Source organism: Agelaius tricolor, unplaced genomic scaffold (genome assembly GCF_023055355.1).
Source record: "Agelaius tricolor isolate 1412-34295 unplaced genomic scaffold, bAgeTri1.0.p SCAF_9, whole genome shotgun sequence".
Taxonomy (NCBI): Eukaryota; Metazoa; Chordata; class Aves; order Passeriformes; family Icteridae; genus Agelaius; species Agelaius tricolor.
This window is the reverse complement of record NW_027269269.1, coordinates 23299165-23319590: the sequence shown is the minus strand read 5'-3', so window position 1 is coordinate 23319590 and position 20426 is coordinate 23299165. Positions and strand designations below refer to the sequence as shown.

The 20426-nt window shown below is 44.5% G+C and overlaps 1 protein-coding gene across 6 annotated transcripts in view; it reads left to right on the top strand.

Annotated features, from left to right (window-relative positions):
- Window positions 1-17692, top strand: part of STXBP5L (syntaxin binding protein 5L) — a 184617-nt gene extending 166925 nt beyond the window's left edge. For all 6 annotated transcript variants that reach the window (XM_071433270.1, XM_071433268.1, XM_071433267.1 and 3 more), the window contains 6 exons: window positions 7053-7292; window positions 8181-8541; window positions 9473-9638; window positions 11433-11544; window positions 11920-12140; window positions 13141-17692. In XM_071433270.1, coding sequence (XP_071289371.1) covers window positions 7053-7292; window positions 8181-8541; window positions 9473-9638; window positions 11433-11544; window positions 11920-12140; window positions 13141-13182 — 1142 coding nt within the window. In that variant the 3' untranslated portion in view covers window positions 13183-17692. The remainder of the gene's footprint in view (window positions 1-7052; window positions 7293-8180; window positions 8542-9472; window positions 9639-11432; window positions 11545-11919; window positions 12141-13140) is intronic.
- The last annotated feature ends 2734 nt before the right edge of the window (window positions 17693-20426 follow it).

The following is a 20426-nucleotide window of genomic DNA, read 5'->3' as shown; positions in this document are numbered from 1 at the left end:
GGATGACTACAGTTATTCAGGGATAAGTTGTTCTCTCATCTACATGATTCTGCCCGATTTGTTTTGGAAAATACACAGTATTTGGTATATACTATATAATTGAAACTTTTTTTTATTCATAGAAAGTATTTGTGAAAATTACCATTAAAAAAAAAGCCTTTTAGGTAGCCTGATGGAAACTTCCAGGTAAGTTCAGTGTGCTGTAGTTGGGATCTAGAACCATGATATTGAGTAGTTATCTTAGGAAAAAGGCCACTGCCTGAGGAAGCAAATTCACCTGGTGTCGTGCTGAGCATTGCAGTGTTTGCTGTGTAATTTATATAAAATTTATATCGTTTTTCTCCTGTCAGTTATGACTGTGCTGTTAAGCTGTCTCCAGCAGTCCATAACACATTGGACTTTTTTGCACTGTATGGGTAAATGTGGCCATGAGGTTTCCTTCCCATGTGGCAAGGTGGGGGTAGAAGAGGGAGGTTTCTATTTTTATCACTGGCTCTTCTTTTTGTTGAGTCTCTTGGGTCTCTGAAGCCCACATGTGGATGTGAGGTAGGTAATGAGGGATGGTTGGTGTAGTTTTTAAGGCACTGCTTCCTAGGCCTCCAAGGAAACTGAAAAAGAACCTGATTGCTTGATCTAGAAAAATATTGGGGAAAAAAGCACAAAATTATTCAAATGCATGGCTGGGTACTGCAGGGAGGAAGGGAACAGTCAGCTGTCTGTGTCTCTTGAGAAAAGGACAGGACATAAATTATCAAGGCAGAGGCCTGACTTAAGGAAGACGGTTGGGGATTCATTTTGATCACAAGGATAGTTAACTGTAGAAATTAATTCTCTGAGGAGGTTATTGCTTCTCTGGCAGGTTTTCAGAACAGCTCATGTTCTCCAGCATGTTCCCTTTGCCAATACAGAGTGGATCATTGCTGGTAAACTTCCTTGCCCAAGCAGCCAAGCCAGACTGACACTCACCTGATCCCCTGGCGCAGCAGTCCTGGGGCCATGCTTCACCAGGCCCCTGAGTGCCATGGCTTTTCACAGCTGGACTTTCACAGTATGTGGAAAAGCCCTTAGCTTGATTAATTAATTCATTCATTCTCAGGGGGGGGCTGATGGTGTTGATTCTTCCTATAAATCATTTGAATTCTGCTAGTATTTGAAGTTACTTTGCCATCAGTTTAATTAGTAAGACTTGTATAACAGGAAAAAAATTAGAGACACTATGGTAAACCACAGTCCCCACTAACATTTCTGTTTGTCACCATATTTCTTGTCTGTGCAGAGGAGCAGATGAAAATGTTGCAGAGAAGACCTGTTCTATATCTAGAAAGTGTGTTTCTTACTTTCCTTGGAGTATGTTTTCTGTTAGGTTCTGCTAGGATGGACTTGATTTCTTAGGAGAATCTGCAAATTTTTCTTGTTTTTAAAACAACCAACTCAATGAAAATATTGTTGCTCTTACAGTCACTGAATATCTAGTCAGTTTAGTCAGTTTTAATTTAAATAATTATTTGATTCCAGGTGAAGCTAATTTCACACTGTACTCCAGGCATGTTGAATTTGAGGATGGGTTATGCCCTGAGTACTCAAATTTAGGTTTTTTTCCTTGCTAGCCATCACTTCAGATCAACACGAAGTGTTTTGCTATATCCATGGTCACTTCCCTTGGCCTGCCTCTTCCACTTCCAGTGCCCCTGGAGGTTCAGGATTTTTGGATCTCTGGACTTTCACCCCAGTGACAGCCTGGGGATGAGACTGAGGTCCCCAGCACCATGGGTGGCCCAGGTGAGAAAGGTGTGGAGGCAGGGATGTTGCCGTGCCATGGCTTCGTCACCTTCTATGATGCCGTTGGTCTCCACCTTACCTTGGATACTTCCATGTATAAAAGGTATACAAGTTATTCTTTCCTGAACCATCAGTGTTATGAAAGATGCTTCAGCAGAATAGATAGTTCAGGTTGGGGTTTCAGTTCTAGAGAATTGTGATGTCTTTAATTAAAGAACATATGTCCAAGCTCATAAACTGAGTCCAAATTGAGCTTTTAGTGAGGTTAATGTAAAGACAGTTTGCTTGTGTAAGTCAAGGGAAGTGATTCATACAATTAAATATGGATGTTTGATAGATTCTTACTGCAAAGATCTTTTGCATTTTTGTAGAAATTATTTCTACTTCTTCAACGTGAAAAATAATTCTGTCTTGACAGTTCCCTTCCGTTTTTAAAAGTTGCTGAACTAAAACATAAGCCTTAAGTTTACTGTATTCTGGAAATACCAAAGATCCAGGTCTACTGTCTTGAATCTATTTTCTGTTTCAAGCCTTTATTTGCCATCCATTCTGTCAGTGTTGTGTCAGTGGGAATTCCATGAAACCTTGCAGGTTACACTGCCTTAATTGTAGCAACTTCAGGGCAATACATTTCAGAAGTTTCTCCAGGGAGGGTCAAGCATCCCACAGCTGTGAGGTCCATGAGAGCACAGCCACAGCCATTCCAGTGGTTGGAATGCTTTGCAAGCTGTATATCCACAGCATAGTTTTAGAGTAATTTATATAAATTGATCTTGTAGGAACTCATTGGCAGTAAAATTCCAGTACATTATTTCTGCTTAGGACAACTTCTGCAGCTTTCTAGTGAGTTGTGTTATGTGTTATGCAGCACAGAGTGGTGCTGTGAAAATGTTGGTATTATAGCCAAGCAAATGTTCCTTAATGTGTATTCTGTCCTGCCCCTTTCTCCTCGGTGTTGCTGAAGCATTGCCATCAGCACCATGTTTGGTCTCTGTGTCTCCGTGATGTTACTGTGCACAAATTCATGCTGTAAGTATAATTCCTTTACTGTATATTCCCCCTTGACATTCAGAGCTTTGAATGCTTTCCTGACTACCTAATTTTGAAAGTGACAGATTTCTCTTAAAATGTAAGATGATGGTCTTAAATGGGCAAATGTTTTAAATAGTTCCATTGGCCTCTGTTAGGTTTGGTGTTTGGGATTAAAACTTCTAGAGTTCTTCAAGTGAGGAGAATATAAACCATTCCACTTTCTTTTTTTCCATAATATATTGATTTCCATGTCAAAAAGGTCAACTTTTGTATATATTTCATAAACAGATCAATTACTCATTACTTTAAGACCAGGAAAGGGCCTATAAATAGCATCCAAGACACTGAGAATCAATTGCAAAACTCTTCAGTAATGAATGTAAATATTTGCTATGAAAATGTTGGTCTTTGTTACTGATAGGTTGAGGTTTTTTTATTCCTCTTAACAAGTGATGCTTCTATCTTCCTGATTCCTAACTTCATAAAGAAAATCACTGCTCAGGGCTGCTTTTGTATAAATGTCATGATGATGTTTGGCTCAGTCATTCCTGTCCTTTTGCAATGCATGTGTCTTTGTGGCAGTGGGTGGCATTCCCAGTGCTCCAGCACTTCCATGGAATCAGGACATCTTCACACAGTGCGTGGCACTGCACTGCTCACACATGGATGAACAAAGGACTCCAAAGCACCATCTTCCTTTTTAACCTGCCTGGGCATTGAAGTGTCCTGTGTGTTTTTCCACGAGATGGGAAGCAACTTAAAGAGGTTTTGGTTGTTTTTGAGTCATAAAGGTTCTGTTTGTATGCTGCTGGCTCATCACCCAAATTTAACAACCAGTCCAGTGTCACAAAGGAAGTTGGTTCCTGAGTTTCCATCTGCAGCTCATTAACCCAAACTGTGCATAGGGTGGGGCTGAATGAAAACATTTTGAAGTAAGCAAGGCTACTCTTAGGACAGCAGTGGTGTTTATTCTGTGTGGCCTTGATCCATGGAATGCACTGACTGCAGGTAGTAATGCTTTAGCTCAGAGCTGTTCATCATCCAACAGCAGCATCTCCCAAATTGCAGTCACTGCCTTAGCACTCAGGGGCCACTGGGTCCCTCTGATGGTGCTCTCTGGAGCCTGGAGACCTATACAGGAGAAAAGAAAAGCCAAGAAATCTGGGTGTGCAAGAGGAAGAGGAGCAAGGATGTGATGATCTGATGGGCTGTGTGGGACCTAATGGATCCTGGGAGCTGGATATGTGCCTTTCAGAGAAAAGGGAATACTGGGCTTCCTCAAAGCAGGAAGTAATCTAGTGATAGGAGCACATTTATGAGACAGTGCTATGTAGCAGGATGTTCTCCAGAAGAGGAGAAAACAGAAACTTCTGAGGAGCTTTTCACAGGTGAATGTCCTGTCCCCTCACTGCAGCACAGAATCCAAATCAACTTTGACCTCTGTCACAAGGAAGTGGTCCTAGCTCAGACTCCTGCAGAAAAATGTAGCTAACATTCTGGCTGCACCCATCATGCAGAGCAAGAAAAGGGAAGAACATAAGACCTGGAATATGGTGGTTGGGTTAAGGATTGCTACAGACTGGCAAGTCAACTTTGAGAAGATGGGATGTCATTTTAAGACATAGAAAACATACTAGCAAATAATCTGGCAAATTTTTAAAACTTCCCAAGGAAAGTGCTTTTGTGTTTCTCCAGGATACAACTGAATGCTTTCTAGATGATGAATTTGGGATAGAATCTTTTTGAGAAAAGAGTCCCAGGGAACAAGACTTAATTTAATCCTGAAATTTAGAAAGAGCGGAGATTTCTACCTTGCTTTAGAGCCAGCCAATAAAGTCACATAGCAGTTGCAGACTTTGCTGTTCAGATATGTTTAATGACATCAAATTTTGGCATATGTCTTGCTGATCTTTAGAATTTCAGTTTGAGTAGTGTATTTAAAAGAAAATGGCACAGTATGTTCTCAAAAGTGTCCTAAAGATTATATCTGTTAGTGTCAGTTTTGCAGAGATGTATTAGTTAACTGCACAGGAGTGAGGAACATTTCTTGTTAATTTAGGGAGGGAGAAAGCTTGATGACACATGCAAATGGCACATCATATATTTAAAGTAATGTGTATGTCGCCTACACTAACTGCATTTGTCCTTTCAACATCTTTCTTAGCTTGAGCACCACCAGGTTTGAATTTTATGTGACTGTGATATTAATACACCTGTTAAAGAGAAGATTAATTACATAATAGCATTTTTATTAAAGATTAGGTACCCTATGGGAGAAAATATATATATACATATATATATAGAGAGAGAGAGAGCCCTGATGATTTCTGCCTTGTGATGATTTCTGCCTTGAAATTACTGTCTTCCTTTCTTTACCTGGCAGCTGTCAGTGCTCAGGAAGGAGCTGGGCCAACCCATTCCCTGCAGGAGCAGCACAAAGTTCTTGGGGTTATGGGAGACACTAATTCTCAAGGTATTAGCAGCTGTGTCTGTAGATGTGCCAACAATCCCAGTTTATGTAGCTACATGGAGCAGTGCTGAGACACAGCTAGAGAGCTACAACAGTGCCTACATGAACATGGAAATGGGGTGAGGGCAGTGCTTGGAAGTTCAAGTAGGCATAAGATTCTCTTCCATGAGAGTGGAACTGAAGTGCCAGGAACAACTGTCCTGTAAAACTCCTCTTTGACATGCTACAAATGCCCTCAAAGGACAGGAGGTGGCCCAAGTGTGAAAGAGTGCGGGAGAATCTGCCCCAGCCCTGTGTGCCAGCACTTAAGGCAGAAGCACATGCAGAAATACTTGGTGTGGTTCCAGCAGTGCTTCACCCTGGTTCTCTACAGTCTTCCCCAGGGAGCTGCAGTGTAGGGATGACTTTGCACTGAGGCAGCTGGGCAGGGGAACACAATGCTGCAGTTTGTTGTCTGAGGAAGAGATTCACTGGCAAAGCTGCTGCTCTGATGGAGCACAGGAGCCATGTATACAGTGTGGGGATTAGCTCAGTTTTAAGCTGGAGTATGTGACAAAGTAATTTTCTAAATTTATTCTTCAACCATGGCAGAAACTATTCCTCTTTTTAGACACTTCTATTGGCTCTGAGGAGGTGACTCTTCTGAACTATAAAAAGGACAGTTTTGTACCAGATACAGATCTGCTTCATAATGATAGGTTCAGGAGCAAGACCTTTATCTCAGATCCAGTACCTTCAGCTATTTCTCCACTTCCAGTCATTATTGTTGCAAAAGAGCATGTGGGATTTCCAGGGATCTGATCCCATGTTTAACTACAGGTTGGTAAACAGCAGCACTGGCAGCACTGGACTGTGCAGCAGCCAGCCCTACTCCCATCTTCCCTCTGGCTCCTTGACTCTTCAGGAACTTTTTAGCTCTCTGTGCATCATAGCCTCTGATGTTCCTGCTAATGCCAGGAGCCACCTCACACAGCTTTGTGCTTCCTGCCTGGCACTAGACAAAGCAAAGCAGAGCTCCTCAGCCTGTTCATGATTACCTCTCTCTGAAAAGCTCAGAGGGAGTCTGTACCTGGGCACTTGCAGTGGGGAGAGCACGGCTCTGTCTCCAGCTGGCTCTCGATGCTGCCTGCTAAAGCTCAGCTGTGCCAGCTCACTCTGCAGTTGTTGCCAAGGGCACAGAGCAGGTTTCTCACTTCACTCCCTGGGAAGCCAGAATGGATGTGTACCCTGAGATGTTTTGGAGACTAGGCTCAGTTCAGCAATGGGTATCTTTTCCCCAGGGAGCAGTTATTAATGCCTTCACAGTAAATGATGGTTGTGAGCGCAGTGCTTGAATGTCCTGGTGATAGCAACAAGATCAGAGCAGGGGACACATGCTCTGAAACTGGTAATGGCATCTCCCTTCATGTCCTGCAGCAATGGGATACATGGATTAATTCTAAATGCATTGGTAACATATGGGTCCAAAATTATTTTGTGCTATTTAGAACAAGTCCTTTGAGCAAAGGCTCTTGTAATTTCTAATTAGTCCATGCTAATCTCCATAATAGGCAGCTATTTCTAATGCAGATCTAGCTGATGATGTCTGACAGCATTTTCCACACTTATTTATACGCTGGCAGCAAGCTGGTATCACGCTAGGGTCACAATGTTTGCTCAGGTTAAGAAAACTTTATTTTCTGTACTCTGCAGGGAGTTTGCATTTGCTGCAGGCTTGTGCCTGTTCCAGGAGCACTGATTTATACCTGTTTACTTGTATCTGTTTGTGCAGAAAATAGGGAAAACTCCTTCAGCCGTTCCCGAAGCTCCAGCGTGTCCAGCATCGACAGAGACTCCAAGGAGGCAATCACAGCTTTGTTCTTCATGGAGTCCTTTGCCCGAAAGAACGACTCCGCTGTTTCCTCCTGCCTCTGGGTTGGGACAGGCCTCGGAATGGTCATAATCCTGTCCCTCAATCTGCCTGCTAGCGACGACTTACGGCAGTCAGAGCCAGTCATGGTGTCTCCAAGTGGTGAGAGTGCAGCTCTTTTCCTGCTTTTTATCTGTCTTGGTACTATGGGGCAATACGTGCATGATTTTGTATGGCCTTTTGGGCAGACGTGTCTCAAAAAATCAAGCAGTGGTCACTCACTGAGTGGAGGGCACACAGGTAAAGATGCTCATGAGGGACCAACAGCTTCATGGACTGAGACACTTTGGTTGTGTTAGTTCTAAGGATTGCCTTGTGTTACAGGCAAAGTTACATGTTCTTTTGTAAGGACCAGAGCTCCTTCATATTGTGAAATTACAGTCCTGTTTACAATTCTGTCTGGGATTCTGCAAGCAGTTTGGCTGTCTCAGTATCAGAAAGCTGCAGAGAAGCAGAAGGGAGTTCAGGAAAGGAAACAAAAATGTTGGCAGGTTGCTGTACCAGGAGAGATCCTTGGCTGAGTGAGTGACAGATGGTGTAGCAGAGAGAACAGAGGGCTGAGAGGTCAGGTCTGAGGAGAGGCAGCATGTGCTTAAAAAATGGACAAAAAATGGAGAATGCGCAGAAGCAGAGGTTTCCCACCCCCAGTTTGTTTAGAAAAACAAGCTGGAAGGTCACCAGACTTGGAGCAATTTTACTGCTGGGGAATACATATTCTGCTAGTATAATGTAGAGATAAACAACAGGCCATCTTTAACAGCATGTGTTCCATCCATCATTATAGATATCAGCTGCCTGAGACCTTTCCAGTACTGGCAGGCTGTTTGTTCACCTTCTCGTGTGCTCAGAAAGAACTGAGCAAGCACGCCTTGTCACCTTGGCTGGATTAATGTGTGTGCTGTGTTTACCAAAGCTGGTGTCATCTGTGCTGTGCTGACAGGCAGCCTGGCTGTGGTGCCAGTGCCAGTGAGAGGAAATTCTGTTCTGCAGGCACCGTGCTGACCCTGAAGGGAGCCGTGCTGACCTTCGCGTGCTTGGACTGCATGGGGACACTGACACATCAGCCCTATGAAGTATGGAGGGATCCACACAGTGCTGATGACGGTGACAAAGCAAGGAAAAGGAAACTTGTCATGCATTCCCCTTCCTCCTCCCAGGATATGGGTGATCATCAATTTGCAGTCATTTGTTCAGAAAAACAAGCCAAAGTCTTCTCATTGCCTTCCCAAACATGTCTTTATGTCCACAACATCACCGAAACGTCCTTTTTATTGCGAGCAGATGTGGTCACCCTCTGTAACAGCGTCTGTCTGGCGTGCTTTTGTGCTAATGGGCACATCATGACACTGAGGTACTTATCTAACTAATCTTGGGGCAAAACTAAGCAAAGAGGTGGTACAGTGCTGTCATATTCCACTTGTGTTTGCTCCAGAGTGCCTGATGCTCTGCATTAACTCCCTGGTGGGTGTGTTTAATTCCCTGCCTTGATGCAGCCGTACCTGATCCTTGGGCTGTCTCCACGTGGGGAGTTAAAGCAGGCAGGTGCACAGTAAAGCAAGCTCCTGGTGTTTTCTAGTAGTCCCCTACCTGTGACAGTTGATGGCTGGTGATTTTTAACTGTGATAAAAGAAAGCCCTGATAATTTTGCCCAGTTATGGTGGGTCAGGTATAGAGAAGTAGAAAACTCAGCCGTAGAATGGGTTCTGTTTATCCTTTGTGAAGTATCAGGTCCCACTCTTGGCACTTCTGTACTTTTCTGTTCAGAGCTTTTGGTTCCCCTTCCTTGCCCCTTCCCCCCAGGAGCTGATTGTGCAGTAGCCCTGTAGTTGTACCTTCACCTTGCTGCTCCCTGTTTCCCTGGCCAGGCCATTTAAATTTGGAAAAAGTACTGCTCAAAAACCACGGGAAGCTGGAGGACAGCAAAGGTGATGCTGGAGCCTTTGTCCACAGGGTGGAAGCAGGGCCCTGCCAGGCCCTTTCCTACAGATGTCCTGCAGGCCTTGCCCTGCAAACGACCCAGCCATGTGGCACAAGCTGTGCCATGCACATCCCATGTCCAGACAGAAGCAGAAGCCTTAGGGCCACGGAGGCAAGGCAGCTGAAACCCCTCCATGCAAGCAAACAAAGTCCGATGGGAATGCAGCATTTTTATGGCAGGATTTTTCAGCTTAGAGCTGTACTTTAACTGTTGCAGTTGTGAAGAGCATAAAGTGAAGTGTTGGTTGAAAATGCAGGCACAGAGCAGGTGTTCCATGCTAACCTGGGAATGTGCTTCTCCTCAGCTTGCCCAGCCTCCGCCCGCTGCTGGACATGAACTATTTGCCTGTCACAGACATGAGGATAGCACGGACCTTTTGTTTCACTAACGAAGGGCAGGCTTTGTACCTGAGCTCTCCCACAGAGATCCAGCGCCTGACCTACAGCCAGGAGATGTGTGACAACCTGCAGGTAGGGCTCACACCTCACCCTGTGCCCGTGTGTGGCAGAGACAGTGGCCTCACTCCTCAGGGCTAAACTGGCCCTGATAAGGACTGCAGGGGCAGGACAGATCTGTTCCTCTCCACTTGCCCTGACTGAAGGGTGCCAAAGCAACAGAGAGAGGTCAGCAGCTCTGTTGTTCCTTGGGCTTTTTCATGCACTCTGACCTGCACCTGTGCAAAAAGTCTTTACAATGTTAGAGATGGGCTGGTTTGGTTTGGTTTGGTTTGGTCATTTTACAATGAAAATGCAAATAAAAATGTCATTTACTGAGGAGAAGGAATTGTGAGATGTTACAGGGAGAAACATGAGTAATAAAAGGAAAAAAAAAAGAAAAAAAAAAGAGAGGGAATAAGTTCTGGGTTATATAATTAGCAGGGAACCAGAATGGAAGTAGAAAAGAAATGGTCCTGCCAGCACTCATTATGCCCTAGGGAATAACATGTGCTGAGCTGCTCAACTCACATCACAGCACTGTCTGTCTCAAGTCTGAAAAGGCACTTTGAGGAGCAAGCATTGCACACCAGCTTTTGTGCACCAGAGAGGAGATTATTTTGCAAGGAGCCAATTTTAAAATAATCTAAAGGTTTGACCGATGCATCTTAGACTGTGGACCTACAGCAAGAGGCTGTTACAAGCTAAATTGGTTTTTTTACCAGCCTTAACAGCACCATGCAACTACCAAGCAAAGGGAACCACAGCCCTTGCTTCTCTGTACTCCTGGACTATGGCTGCTTTTATCTTGGCTTTTAGGCAAAAAAAAAGCTTTGCATGGTCATTATGTGTGTACAGAAAGCAGATGACCCAGTGTCACCTGCTACTTGGGAAAACAAAGCTGGGCTGCATGAGAGCTCCACTTAGGCTCCAAGGGCTGCAGTAATTTTTCTCCCCAGAGCAGGTGACTGTGCAGAGGAGCAGTGGCTGTGAGTCACAGCGCTGTCCTCGCCCCCAGGATCTGCCTGCTGTGTGCAACACAGCAGCTGGATCTGCCTGCTGAGGCTTGGCTGAGCAAACACAGAGCTGAGCAACAGGGCAGGAGCTGTTCTCAGTACACACAGCCCCCTGGTTTCAAACACTAATGGCACTGCACACTTTTCCCATCAGTTTTCCAGAGAGCCTGCTTTTCCTAATACTGCTGCAAATCAATCTGAGCCTGACAATTGTTTGGAGTGACTGTTCCAAGATGTGGCACCAGAGCAGTGCCTTCAGCAGATGTGCTTATTTAGCAATGCTGATGGCACACTAATGGGGTGGGGGAGAGTTGTAGGAAGGTAATGAATTTTGCTTAAAAAGGAAAAAATCAACTAAACTACAAACCACCAAACTCTGAATTGCTGGCAAGCGTTGAACTCAGGTGTGCAATAAAAGGAAAGCAGAGTGACTACCCCAGTCACTAAATCAAAATACGTAATACACAACAAATTGTTTATTCAATTAGTGTCACCTCTGCTGTTTCTAAGCAAAATGTGACCTTACCACTGGTATTTTCATTCTGTATTAGCTGCAGGTTTTTTTCTCTGGTAACAAACATGGGGCTGAGCACTGACAAACCAAGTCCCTTTGAAAGCATGAGTGAGTCTAGTTAGTCCAAGCATTTGTCAGAATACACAAATATTACCTGCACCATCCTGGTCACACAACAGACTCTTTTAAAATTAGTTGATTAGGTCCAGTGCATGTGGCTTGTTAATGAAAAGCAAGAAAACACCTAGAATCACTTTCACCTCACTAACCTTTTACATGGACTTTTTCTGGCTTTACTAGGACATGCTTGGGGATTTGTTTACTCCTGTGGAAACACCAGAAGCCCAAAACAGAGGCTTCCTCAAAGGACTTTTTGGAGGAAGCGGACAAGCTTTTGACAGAGAGGAGCTTTGTGAGTAGTTTATTGCTTGGGGTTTTTTGGGCAGCAATTCATTCTTGAGATCTCCTGCCCTTGTCATCTAGGAATGGAGCAGTACACAAGATTTAGATGACTGATGAAAAGAGAAAGTTGACCTGGTGGAGGAAGGGGAGGGTCCTTGTCTGCCATTCCATAACTCCTTCACCTTGGCAGCTTCTTTTGATCAGCTGAGTGGGGGGCACACGACTGCCCTGCAGTGCTGGTGGCAGAGCAAAACCTTCCAGATGTGCCACCTGCCCCTGGAATGGTGCCACTGCTGCAAGGAGGCAGCTCGAGACTGGGCAGCACTGACAGAGCCAGGCCAGGAGCTCATCCCTGTCTCTCTGTGTGTCCATTTCTCCTGTGCAGTCGGCGAGGCCACAGCAGGAAAAGCCTCCCGCAGCCTGGCCCAGCACATCCCTGGGTCGGGCGGGATCGAAGGCGTGCGAGGAGCGGCGGGCGGGGTCATTGGGGACCTGACCCGAGCGCGCATTGCCCTGGACGAGAGGGGACAGAAGCTGGGCGAGCTGGATGAAAGGACTGCCAGCATGATGGCCAGCGCAGAGGCCTTTTCCAAACATGCACACGAGGTAGGAGCCCTGGCACCCCCACCCTGCAATGGGCACTGCCAACCCGGTGTGCTTCCCTTTGGGAAAGCCAAGTGCCCTTCTCTCCCTTCACCCAGTCGTGGTGTTGGAGGTGTGCTCATGTCAGCATGGCATTGTTCCTGCTCCCAAATTATCAGAATGCCAAAAATAAACACAGTCCTTCCTTTCACGTTTCCAGAAATGAGCATCCATTGTTAGCCTCTGAATTTAGAACATGGCACTTCTCATCTTGCCTTTCTCACTAATTCGTTATGGTTTGTTTTTTTAAGCCACTTAATGCAGCACATCCATGCACTAGGGCAGAAAAGAGGTAGGTGGATGAGTGCAGAGGAACCTTTACAGATCTTACTGGGAAAAGGAGAACATTACTAGTACAGCCCTGTGGTACTGTTATGTAGAATAGGCCTTGCCAGGAATAGGAATAGCTTCTGTGCTTGGAGCTGGAAATGGAAAGCTTTTCCATCCCACGCTGTTAAGACTGGGAAAACTAAAATGATTTTTCTTGAAGATAAAACAACATCAAAGCATACTTCCCAAAATGCACATTTTTCAGTTCATGTGCATCACATCTCCGGACAAGACCTTTACATTTTTATTGGCTTTTGTTAGTGTGAGGCAGAAAGAATGTGCCCTGAATTACAACAAGTTTATATAGTCAGGGCATATCTACTATGCTCCATCTTTTTATTCCTATAGAAAGCAAGTTCCTTTAATTTTTGAAGAAGAAAAGTAGTAAAGTTCCTCAGGGAAAATCTTCTAAAACCAGCAATAGCAGGTAACACTTTTTAAATGTAATAACTATGAAATTAATGATGAGATCTCAGTGGACCCAAGACCTGCTGACATTGTTAGTGAAGTATTGCATTGTTCTGCATTTATTAATTCTGAAGTTTGACAGTTGATGGGCCTGGGTCATGTGTGGTCTCTCATATGCAGGGTGGTGTTGATTGCCATTTGTTTGGTTTTTTTCCCATCTCTGTAGGTGATGCTCAAATACAAGGACAAAAAGTGGTACCAGTTTTAGACTTTCAAAGAAGCTGCTTGTGGCTTTATTAAGAACACTGTTCAGGGAAGCAGCCTTTATTCCCAGTCACTGGCCAGAGACAGTTTTTTCTCCTAGAAGATGTTTTCCTGTTACTGTTATTGGATTCATCACAGTGGACGTCAAGGAGAAATTTTACAGACCGTGGGATGGAAGCTGGAATCATGAGGGTCTTTCCAACAGCTGACTTATGGGGGGGCCAATTTTTTTCCCAAAAGGAACTCAACCATCACTGTGGCATGTAGTTTTTCAGAAGCTGTAGGTATGAACTGTGGGGAGTGTGTCTGGTTCAAAATATTCTGTACAAACTCGAATGTTAATGCACTTATAAAACTTTGCATGACTAATTGCCAACTTAAAAAAAAAAAAAAAGAGAAAAAGGAAGCATGTTGTGACCGAAGAAAAATGGGATTTATTTCTATTCTGAGAAAAAAAAAAAAGAAAAAAAAAGGAAAAACACCTTAAATGACAAAAATCTTTATTTTTTAAAAGTTACATTATGAAAAGCCAGGACATTTCAAGCATGTTTGCTACTGTTCTCCACATAAAAATTAGTTGAGCTGCATTATTTTCTTATCTGCTATTTATTTCCCTTGAAAAGCCTTGCTCAAGGCAGTGCTCTTTAACTCCTAACAGAAAAATAAATAAATTTAAAATCCTATCCCCAAAATCTAACGATTTTGCAGGTAGCTGGACAGGCACTATCTAACAAGATCATTAAGAAATGTGCATAGATGGTTTATTTGCAATTCAGAGCACATGAAACATCATCCTAATCTATACTTTTTAAAATGTGCTCTAGATTCATCTGTTGTCCTTGAAGGGGGGCCGTGGCCCTTTTCATCCCCGTGGAGTCTGTATCACTTGGTTGCCTTATTTCCCAGTAGAAACAGGAATAGAAAACCAGCTTTGGAAAGCATTTCTTCAAGTCAGGAAGGGCAAGATGGGAACCCACAGTCCCATCAAGCACTGCTCAGAGGCTGCTTAGCAGCTTGCAGAGCAGCTTCAGTGCTCAGCTGAAATTATGAAAGGAGGCCTGCACAGAAACCCCCCCCAAAACCTGTGACAGAAAGAGAGATTAGAGCAGGAACACTACAGAGTGGGCCAGGGAGGAGCATGGAAAACCATTGCCAACATATATATGGAACACAGATATAAAGTGACACCATGGGTGAGTGGCAATATATACTCTGCTCACACTGCTAAAAGTAATTTGCTTCTGCTTCAGAGTGGCTTGTTTGGTTTTTGCAGTGAATGCTGCAGGAAACTCTGCAACCTGCAGCCACGGAGGAGAACAGTAAGCTGGATTTATTGCCTATCCTGCTGGAGTGCTCCACCCTATCCTACAAGACTCACTGCCACACAGGTCAACTCTTAGGTTAGAAATTTTTCCAAGACTGGCTTGGAAACAAGGCAGTGAAGGCTTGTTTTCATGTGTCTGGACATAATTTCAAATTAGAAAAAAGAAAGTGAGGAAAAGCTGGGAAAACAGCCTTTAAATTTTTTTTTTTTTGAAGAAATGTAACATCTGTCTCTTCAAGGAATCCTGTTGGACACTGATGGAGACAGGCACCATCCCACTCCCACCTAGACCTTAATTTCACTGGTGTTTGTATCATCACAGTGTTCAGATGATCCCTCTCAAAGACATCTTTTCCTTCTTCTTCCTTTACCTACAATAAAATACAGCCCAGGAAGCTGGACCATCCACAAGTCTGGCCTCACAACTGGCCTACTGCACAAGTTAAAGGGTTGGAAGAGATTTGAGGTGTTAAGTTTTAAATTCCCATTGTAGCAGAACAGAATTTCATGATTTACAGGATTTTTACATTTTGCTGTAGCCAAAACCAAAATGATGGCCCTGACAAGTCTAGCTCAAGTGGGAATGAGACTCCACAAGTTTCCCTGGCACAGGAGAAACTGCTCCATGTTGTCAGAACTGTGGAAACTTGTAGGGAAAAAAGACAAAGCCTGAGCAATGCCTGGGCTTCTGGTGAGAGCTCAGGAATTGGAGTTGTCCATGGCCCAAGAGGATTTCTCTGTGTGTAAGGATGAGCCAAACTTGCCAATCTGATGCCAGTAGGAACTGGGTTGGGGAATTACTTCCAGGGGCTGGGTCACAGAAGTAACCACTTGTGCCTGTGAGGAAGCACTGCTCCAAGCAGGCATTGAGAATGAGAAATAAAGGAGAACATTGCAGGAATTTGATCTTCAGTCCAAACCTGCATTCACTGGGCTCGTGCTCTGGCCTGGAATCCAAACCCACTGTCTCTGGGCAACAAAATCATTTGGGGCAGCATTCAAAATGTCCAGCAGCCAGGTTATTTTCCATTCTGCCCTGCTGTGTGGCAGTCAGAAGCAGCTCCAGAGGCTGATTGGAATCATGGGATCCTTGAAGAAAATTTAAGAGCAACTTCTGACTGCTGATCACTGCAGCTCACCCAGAGGGAAAAGTGTCCTCAACAAGTCTTTACACTGGTCCAACTGTCTCTGGCTGCCAACAGTCTTTAACACCAGGGTGAAAAAAAAACCTGCCAGTAGATTTCCATTTGCATTTTTATGCAACAGAGAAATAAGAATTTAGCAGCCCTCAAACTTAGAATTTTTAATGCTAAACTTTTAAGCAACTTTTCTTTAGTACTCTCCATCAGGTCACAGCTTTCCACTCTTACATATTTTACATATTTCCAGACAGTTACCAATTACAATTTCTGTTAAGTTCACCACTTGTGACTATAATTATCAATTTTCTTGTAGTCTGTAGAGATCTAAAAAGTTGTATATGTTTGTATATAGAACATTCTATATATATAATATATATATGTAATGTATATGTTGTATAAGTTTGTTAGTGCACACTGTTAAATGCTTTCTATCAAGATTTACCATGTATGTGGAAAAAACCCATCACTTAAAAAGTTCAATGAGGGAGGAAAAACTCTTGCCTGGGTGATTTATTGTGAAATGAGGGGGAGTGTGGGATTTCTGCCAGGCTCGCCCTGCACGCTGCTCAAGGCTGTCAGTGACAGGCACAAAGGAGCTGCAGCATTCCCAGCGAGGAGCACAGCATCTGACTGCAGGACTGGGACTGGCTGGAGGAAAATCAAGGACATTGGCTGTCACTGGATGTTGAAATCTTTCTGTGCTTTCACCTTTCCCACTCAGACAGCAGCACCTCAAGCAAAATCCCAAGCTTAGATGTCTCTTCAGCCTCGCAATCCTCAGCTACGCCGGGCCAGATTGGCTGGAAGTGTTAGTTCAGTTTAAAATGCTGTTTGTTCATTTAGATACTTTGTTCTCTCATGTTCTTCTCTCCAGGAGCTCTGTCACAATCAGATCCAAAACCAGTTACACAGAACTTCCAACAGCACACACACCTTTGGGTTTGACCAGATGTTTGTAATCTTATGTCTAGTGCTGTAGATAGACAGAAAAAATGCATTAAATTAGATTATTTATAAGTCTGCAGAGTTGGCAAGTCTTCAATGAAGTACAAGCTACTTTATTTATTAATAAAAAAATTAAATCTATTCCTAGAGCTTTAACTTCAGTTGCAAACCTTGAATTAAAAGACATGACAATTGAAATTTTGAGAATCAGGTTTTGTTTTCTGTAATTACCTGGGGGGAGGGGGTTTAAGTTTTTTTTACAGTTCTACAGTTCAACTCTCTACATCAATTAGTCATTCCCCACAGCACCAGGATTGTTACAAAAAGCGTAACAAAAATACTCTATTTACTACATGTATTGTATAAAATTATCACATAAATACTTCTCTAAAACAGTCTCTACTCCTTTTCCAGAATCCCTTTCACACCACAGTGTGTGCATAATGCAGGTGGGCATAGAAAGCTGCTTTTTTTTTCAATAGAAACCACTTCAGGGCTGCATCCAGCCTCAGCCCTCCTTCATATACAAACTGTGTGTGCTGCAGCCCCAGTTTTTGGTTAATTATGCCCCTCAAAAAGCCCCATGCACCTTTTCCCATGGCCCAAAGGTGAATCCAAGCACAGCATATTTCAGTCTTGGATGTTTCTCTGCCTTGGCAGGCTCTGGTAGGAGCACACACTCTCTCTCATGCAGGAACTGCTGTGGACATTCGTAGTCAACTCTTCCTCTTAGGTGTATAAGCAATAGTCACGTAAATGAGTGTTGCCATTCATGTGTTTTGTTTTGTGATTAAATCAACAAATCAAACATTGTACTTTTTTAAATAGCAGCAAATATTCAGATTCAGTGTCAAGGAAATGTGGGCTGAGTATGTGTGTGGTTTGTTGACGAGTCATTACCTGTCTCAGAATGAAGGCTGATCTGGGGTGAGCCACACACTCCTGTGCTAACCATGTCCTGTTTCCACAGGTATCCTAAATCAGTACCACAAAGCTAAGGCATCTTACAGAGAGGCTGTCTCAAGCCCTCATTAACAACCAAAAAATAAATTAAAAAAAAAAAAAAACAGAGGGAAAGAAAATAAAGGAAAGAATTGATACTAGTTGGTGTAATCTCTTTTTTTTCCAACTTCTACATTCTTTATAGTATTTCAAAGGTGTAAGGTTTGTGAAAAGGCTTGGGTTGGAGTTTTCACTTCTCATTCAGGAATACAAAAATTGCAGTCGTGGTTGTTGCTGGGGTGGGGATGGCCACCTCCCTTCCTCCAGCAGCTCCTGCCAGGACAGAACCCATGCCCAGCTGATGTTCCCATGCTCCATGGCAGAGAGCTCACATGGAGCTCCTGACTGCCATGCAGGGAATGTCACCAGCCTTGGACCAGGGCCCTTCCTGTCCCTCCCTCTTCAGGGTGAGCTCTGGGAAGGGCAGGGTGAGCTCAGTGTAAGGGCTCCTCCCAGCAGCACCTCTGAATTCCTGTGCCAGGAGAAGCTCCAAGTGTCAGCCACAGGTGCTGAGCTCCCCTCTCCCTCTTGTCAGCCATGTACAGCTCTCTCCATGAAATGCAAGCAGCACGGGAGAAAGGCAAAAGGACCCAATCAGATCAGATTACCAGTGCCATTATGTGTCACCTGCCTGTCACCCCTTCCAGTAGCCAGGGTTTTAGAAAAGGAAAGCTGCAGCAGAAAGCCAAAGCAAAACAAGCTTGTGGTCTGCATGTGAGGAAAAGGACCAAGAGGCTGCAGCAAACATCAAAGGTGTGAGTTCCTGCTGCCAAGGCTGGGCAAGTCCTGCCCCGGACCAGTAGCCAGCTGAAGGCACATTTGAGTCATTCTGAGCACAAAGGAGATGGGAACCAACCAGACCAGGCTGCTCAGCAGCCCCAGGGCACAGGCTGTCCCTCTGAGGAGCTGGGTCCTGCAGGTTCCCATCACATGAACACAAGGCACTCCCAGTAACAAGAGCTGTTTGCCAGGACTGCATCCCAGCTGGGTTTCCTTTGGCAGGCAGGTACATCCCTGCTGGTGCAGCAGCCAGGCAAGGGCAGTGCAGGGCTGGGCTGCAGTAGGAATTCTGTGTGCACCAAGAGACAAGGCTGTGAACAAGTTGTAACAAACAGAACTCTTACCCCTTCTGCAGCATTCATCTGTCCTTGTGCCAGGCTGTGCCAGCTGACAGGAGGCTGGCATGGGCTGTGAAGGGAGAAACAAACAAGCTGAGGAACGAACACTACCAGATGCATCCCATCCTGACTACACACAGACTGAGACTCACCTGCACCCTGGTTATCAGGTCCTGAATTAATAAAATGCCCTCAGCCAATCAGAGGTGGGAGGAAAGGAGCCCACAGACAAAACCAGGTAAGTAATGTGAGCAGCCAGGCTCCTTCTTAACACCGTCATGAAACAACATAAACCCTTTTCTGCAGTTCTGGACAGTGCCTCTGTTTACCTGACTTTGCCCTCTTCTGTTCCACTGCTCGGTCTTGCTAACAGTTAAAGTCTAATCAGAATTGAGAAATGTAAATAGTAGCAATCAGAAAACAGCTCAGAGCCAGTCCCTCTAACACGACTCAAATGCCACAGTGGCTACCTCTTATCTTCTCATTTGCTCCAAATTACTGTTTAATTAAAATGAGCCCATTGAGTTTGTTAGTCAAAATAAGTTTGGGTACATGTTAATCCCCTTACTGATTAGCATCGCCCCCTTCGAGAGAGCTTGCTGAGAAATCCGTGTGAGATCCATCCTCGGGAAACTCTGAAGGCAGCGTGTGGGAGGGAAATACTGTAATGTGCCAAGGAACAAGCAGCCCAAATGACAGCAGTCCCAGAGAGGCCTGGAATGCAGCACAGGTGTGTCCCTGCAGGACACCCAGGACAGGAAATCATTAGGCCATGTGCATTGATAATGAGCCCAAGGCAGCATCTTCACAGGCAGAGCACACAAATGGTCAGGCACCAGGGGGCAGAGGCTGGGATCTGCTAGTAACAAAAGCTTGAATAAAGTAAGAAAAAAGACAATGCTGTGGATAAAGAGCTCAGCCATCAGGTGACAGGTGTAGAAAGCCATGGCATAGAGCAGGCAGGAAGAAAACAAAAAAAACCTCAATGTAAGGTGGAATAGAGAACAGGAAAGAAGGCGAAGACGGTGCTGAGAGGGGCAGTCAAGGCAGCCTCACCTGGGGCTCTGGCTCAGTGTCTGCTTTGCTGCACAAGAGGCAGACGGTGGATCAGAGTCCGGGATGCAGCCTTTTGTGAGGAGGCTCCATTAACATCTCTGAGCACTCCCCGTGCTCTCCAGCCCTCGGTGATGTCAGGATAAGGGCCCTGCCAAAGCGCCGCGTTTGAAGTTAACGATGCCGAGCCCCTCTCAGGCTGCTGAAAGCCAAGTGTGCATCCTCTCAGATCAGGCTGAAACAGCAACTTCAAAAGTACACTGCTCAAAAAGGAGCCAGCAGAAGTTCAGAAATGAAAGGATAATTAGGGGCTTGAAAACTTCTCACAGGAGGCAAGAATGGAAAGATGGAGATTGATTACATTAGGGAGGAACTGCAGAAAAAGACAGGATACAATAATTAGAGGCATAAGGAAGATGAGGGGAGGCACTTGTCCTCCCTTTCTTGTGAGATACAAGGGCTAGACGATGAAAATTACAGAATTCAAGGTCAGGCATTGTGTGAAGTTAACAAAAGCAGCTGAACTTGTGTAACCATCACAGCTGTCTGGAAGGGAAATGAAAACTTGTGATGTGAGATTTAGCCAGACCAGAAGGTATTAGTGGGGAGAGTGATGCCAAATAGTGGCAGATTAATTCCCTGCAAGCTCCTTCCTTGCCCCTTC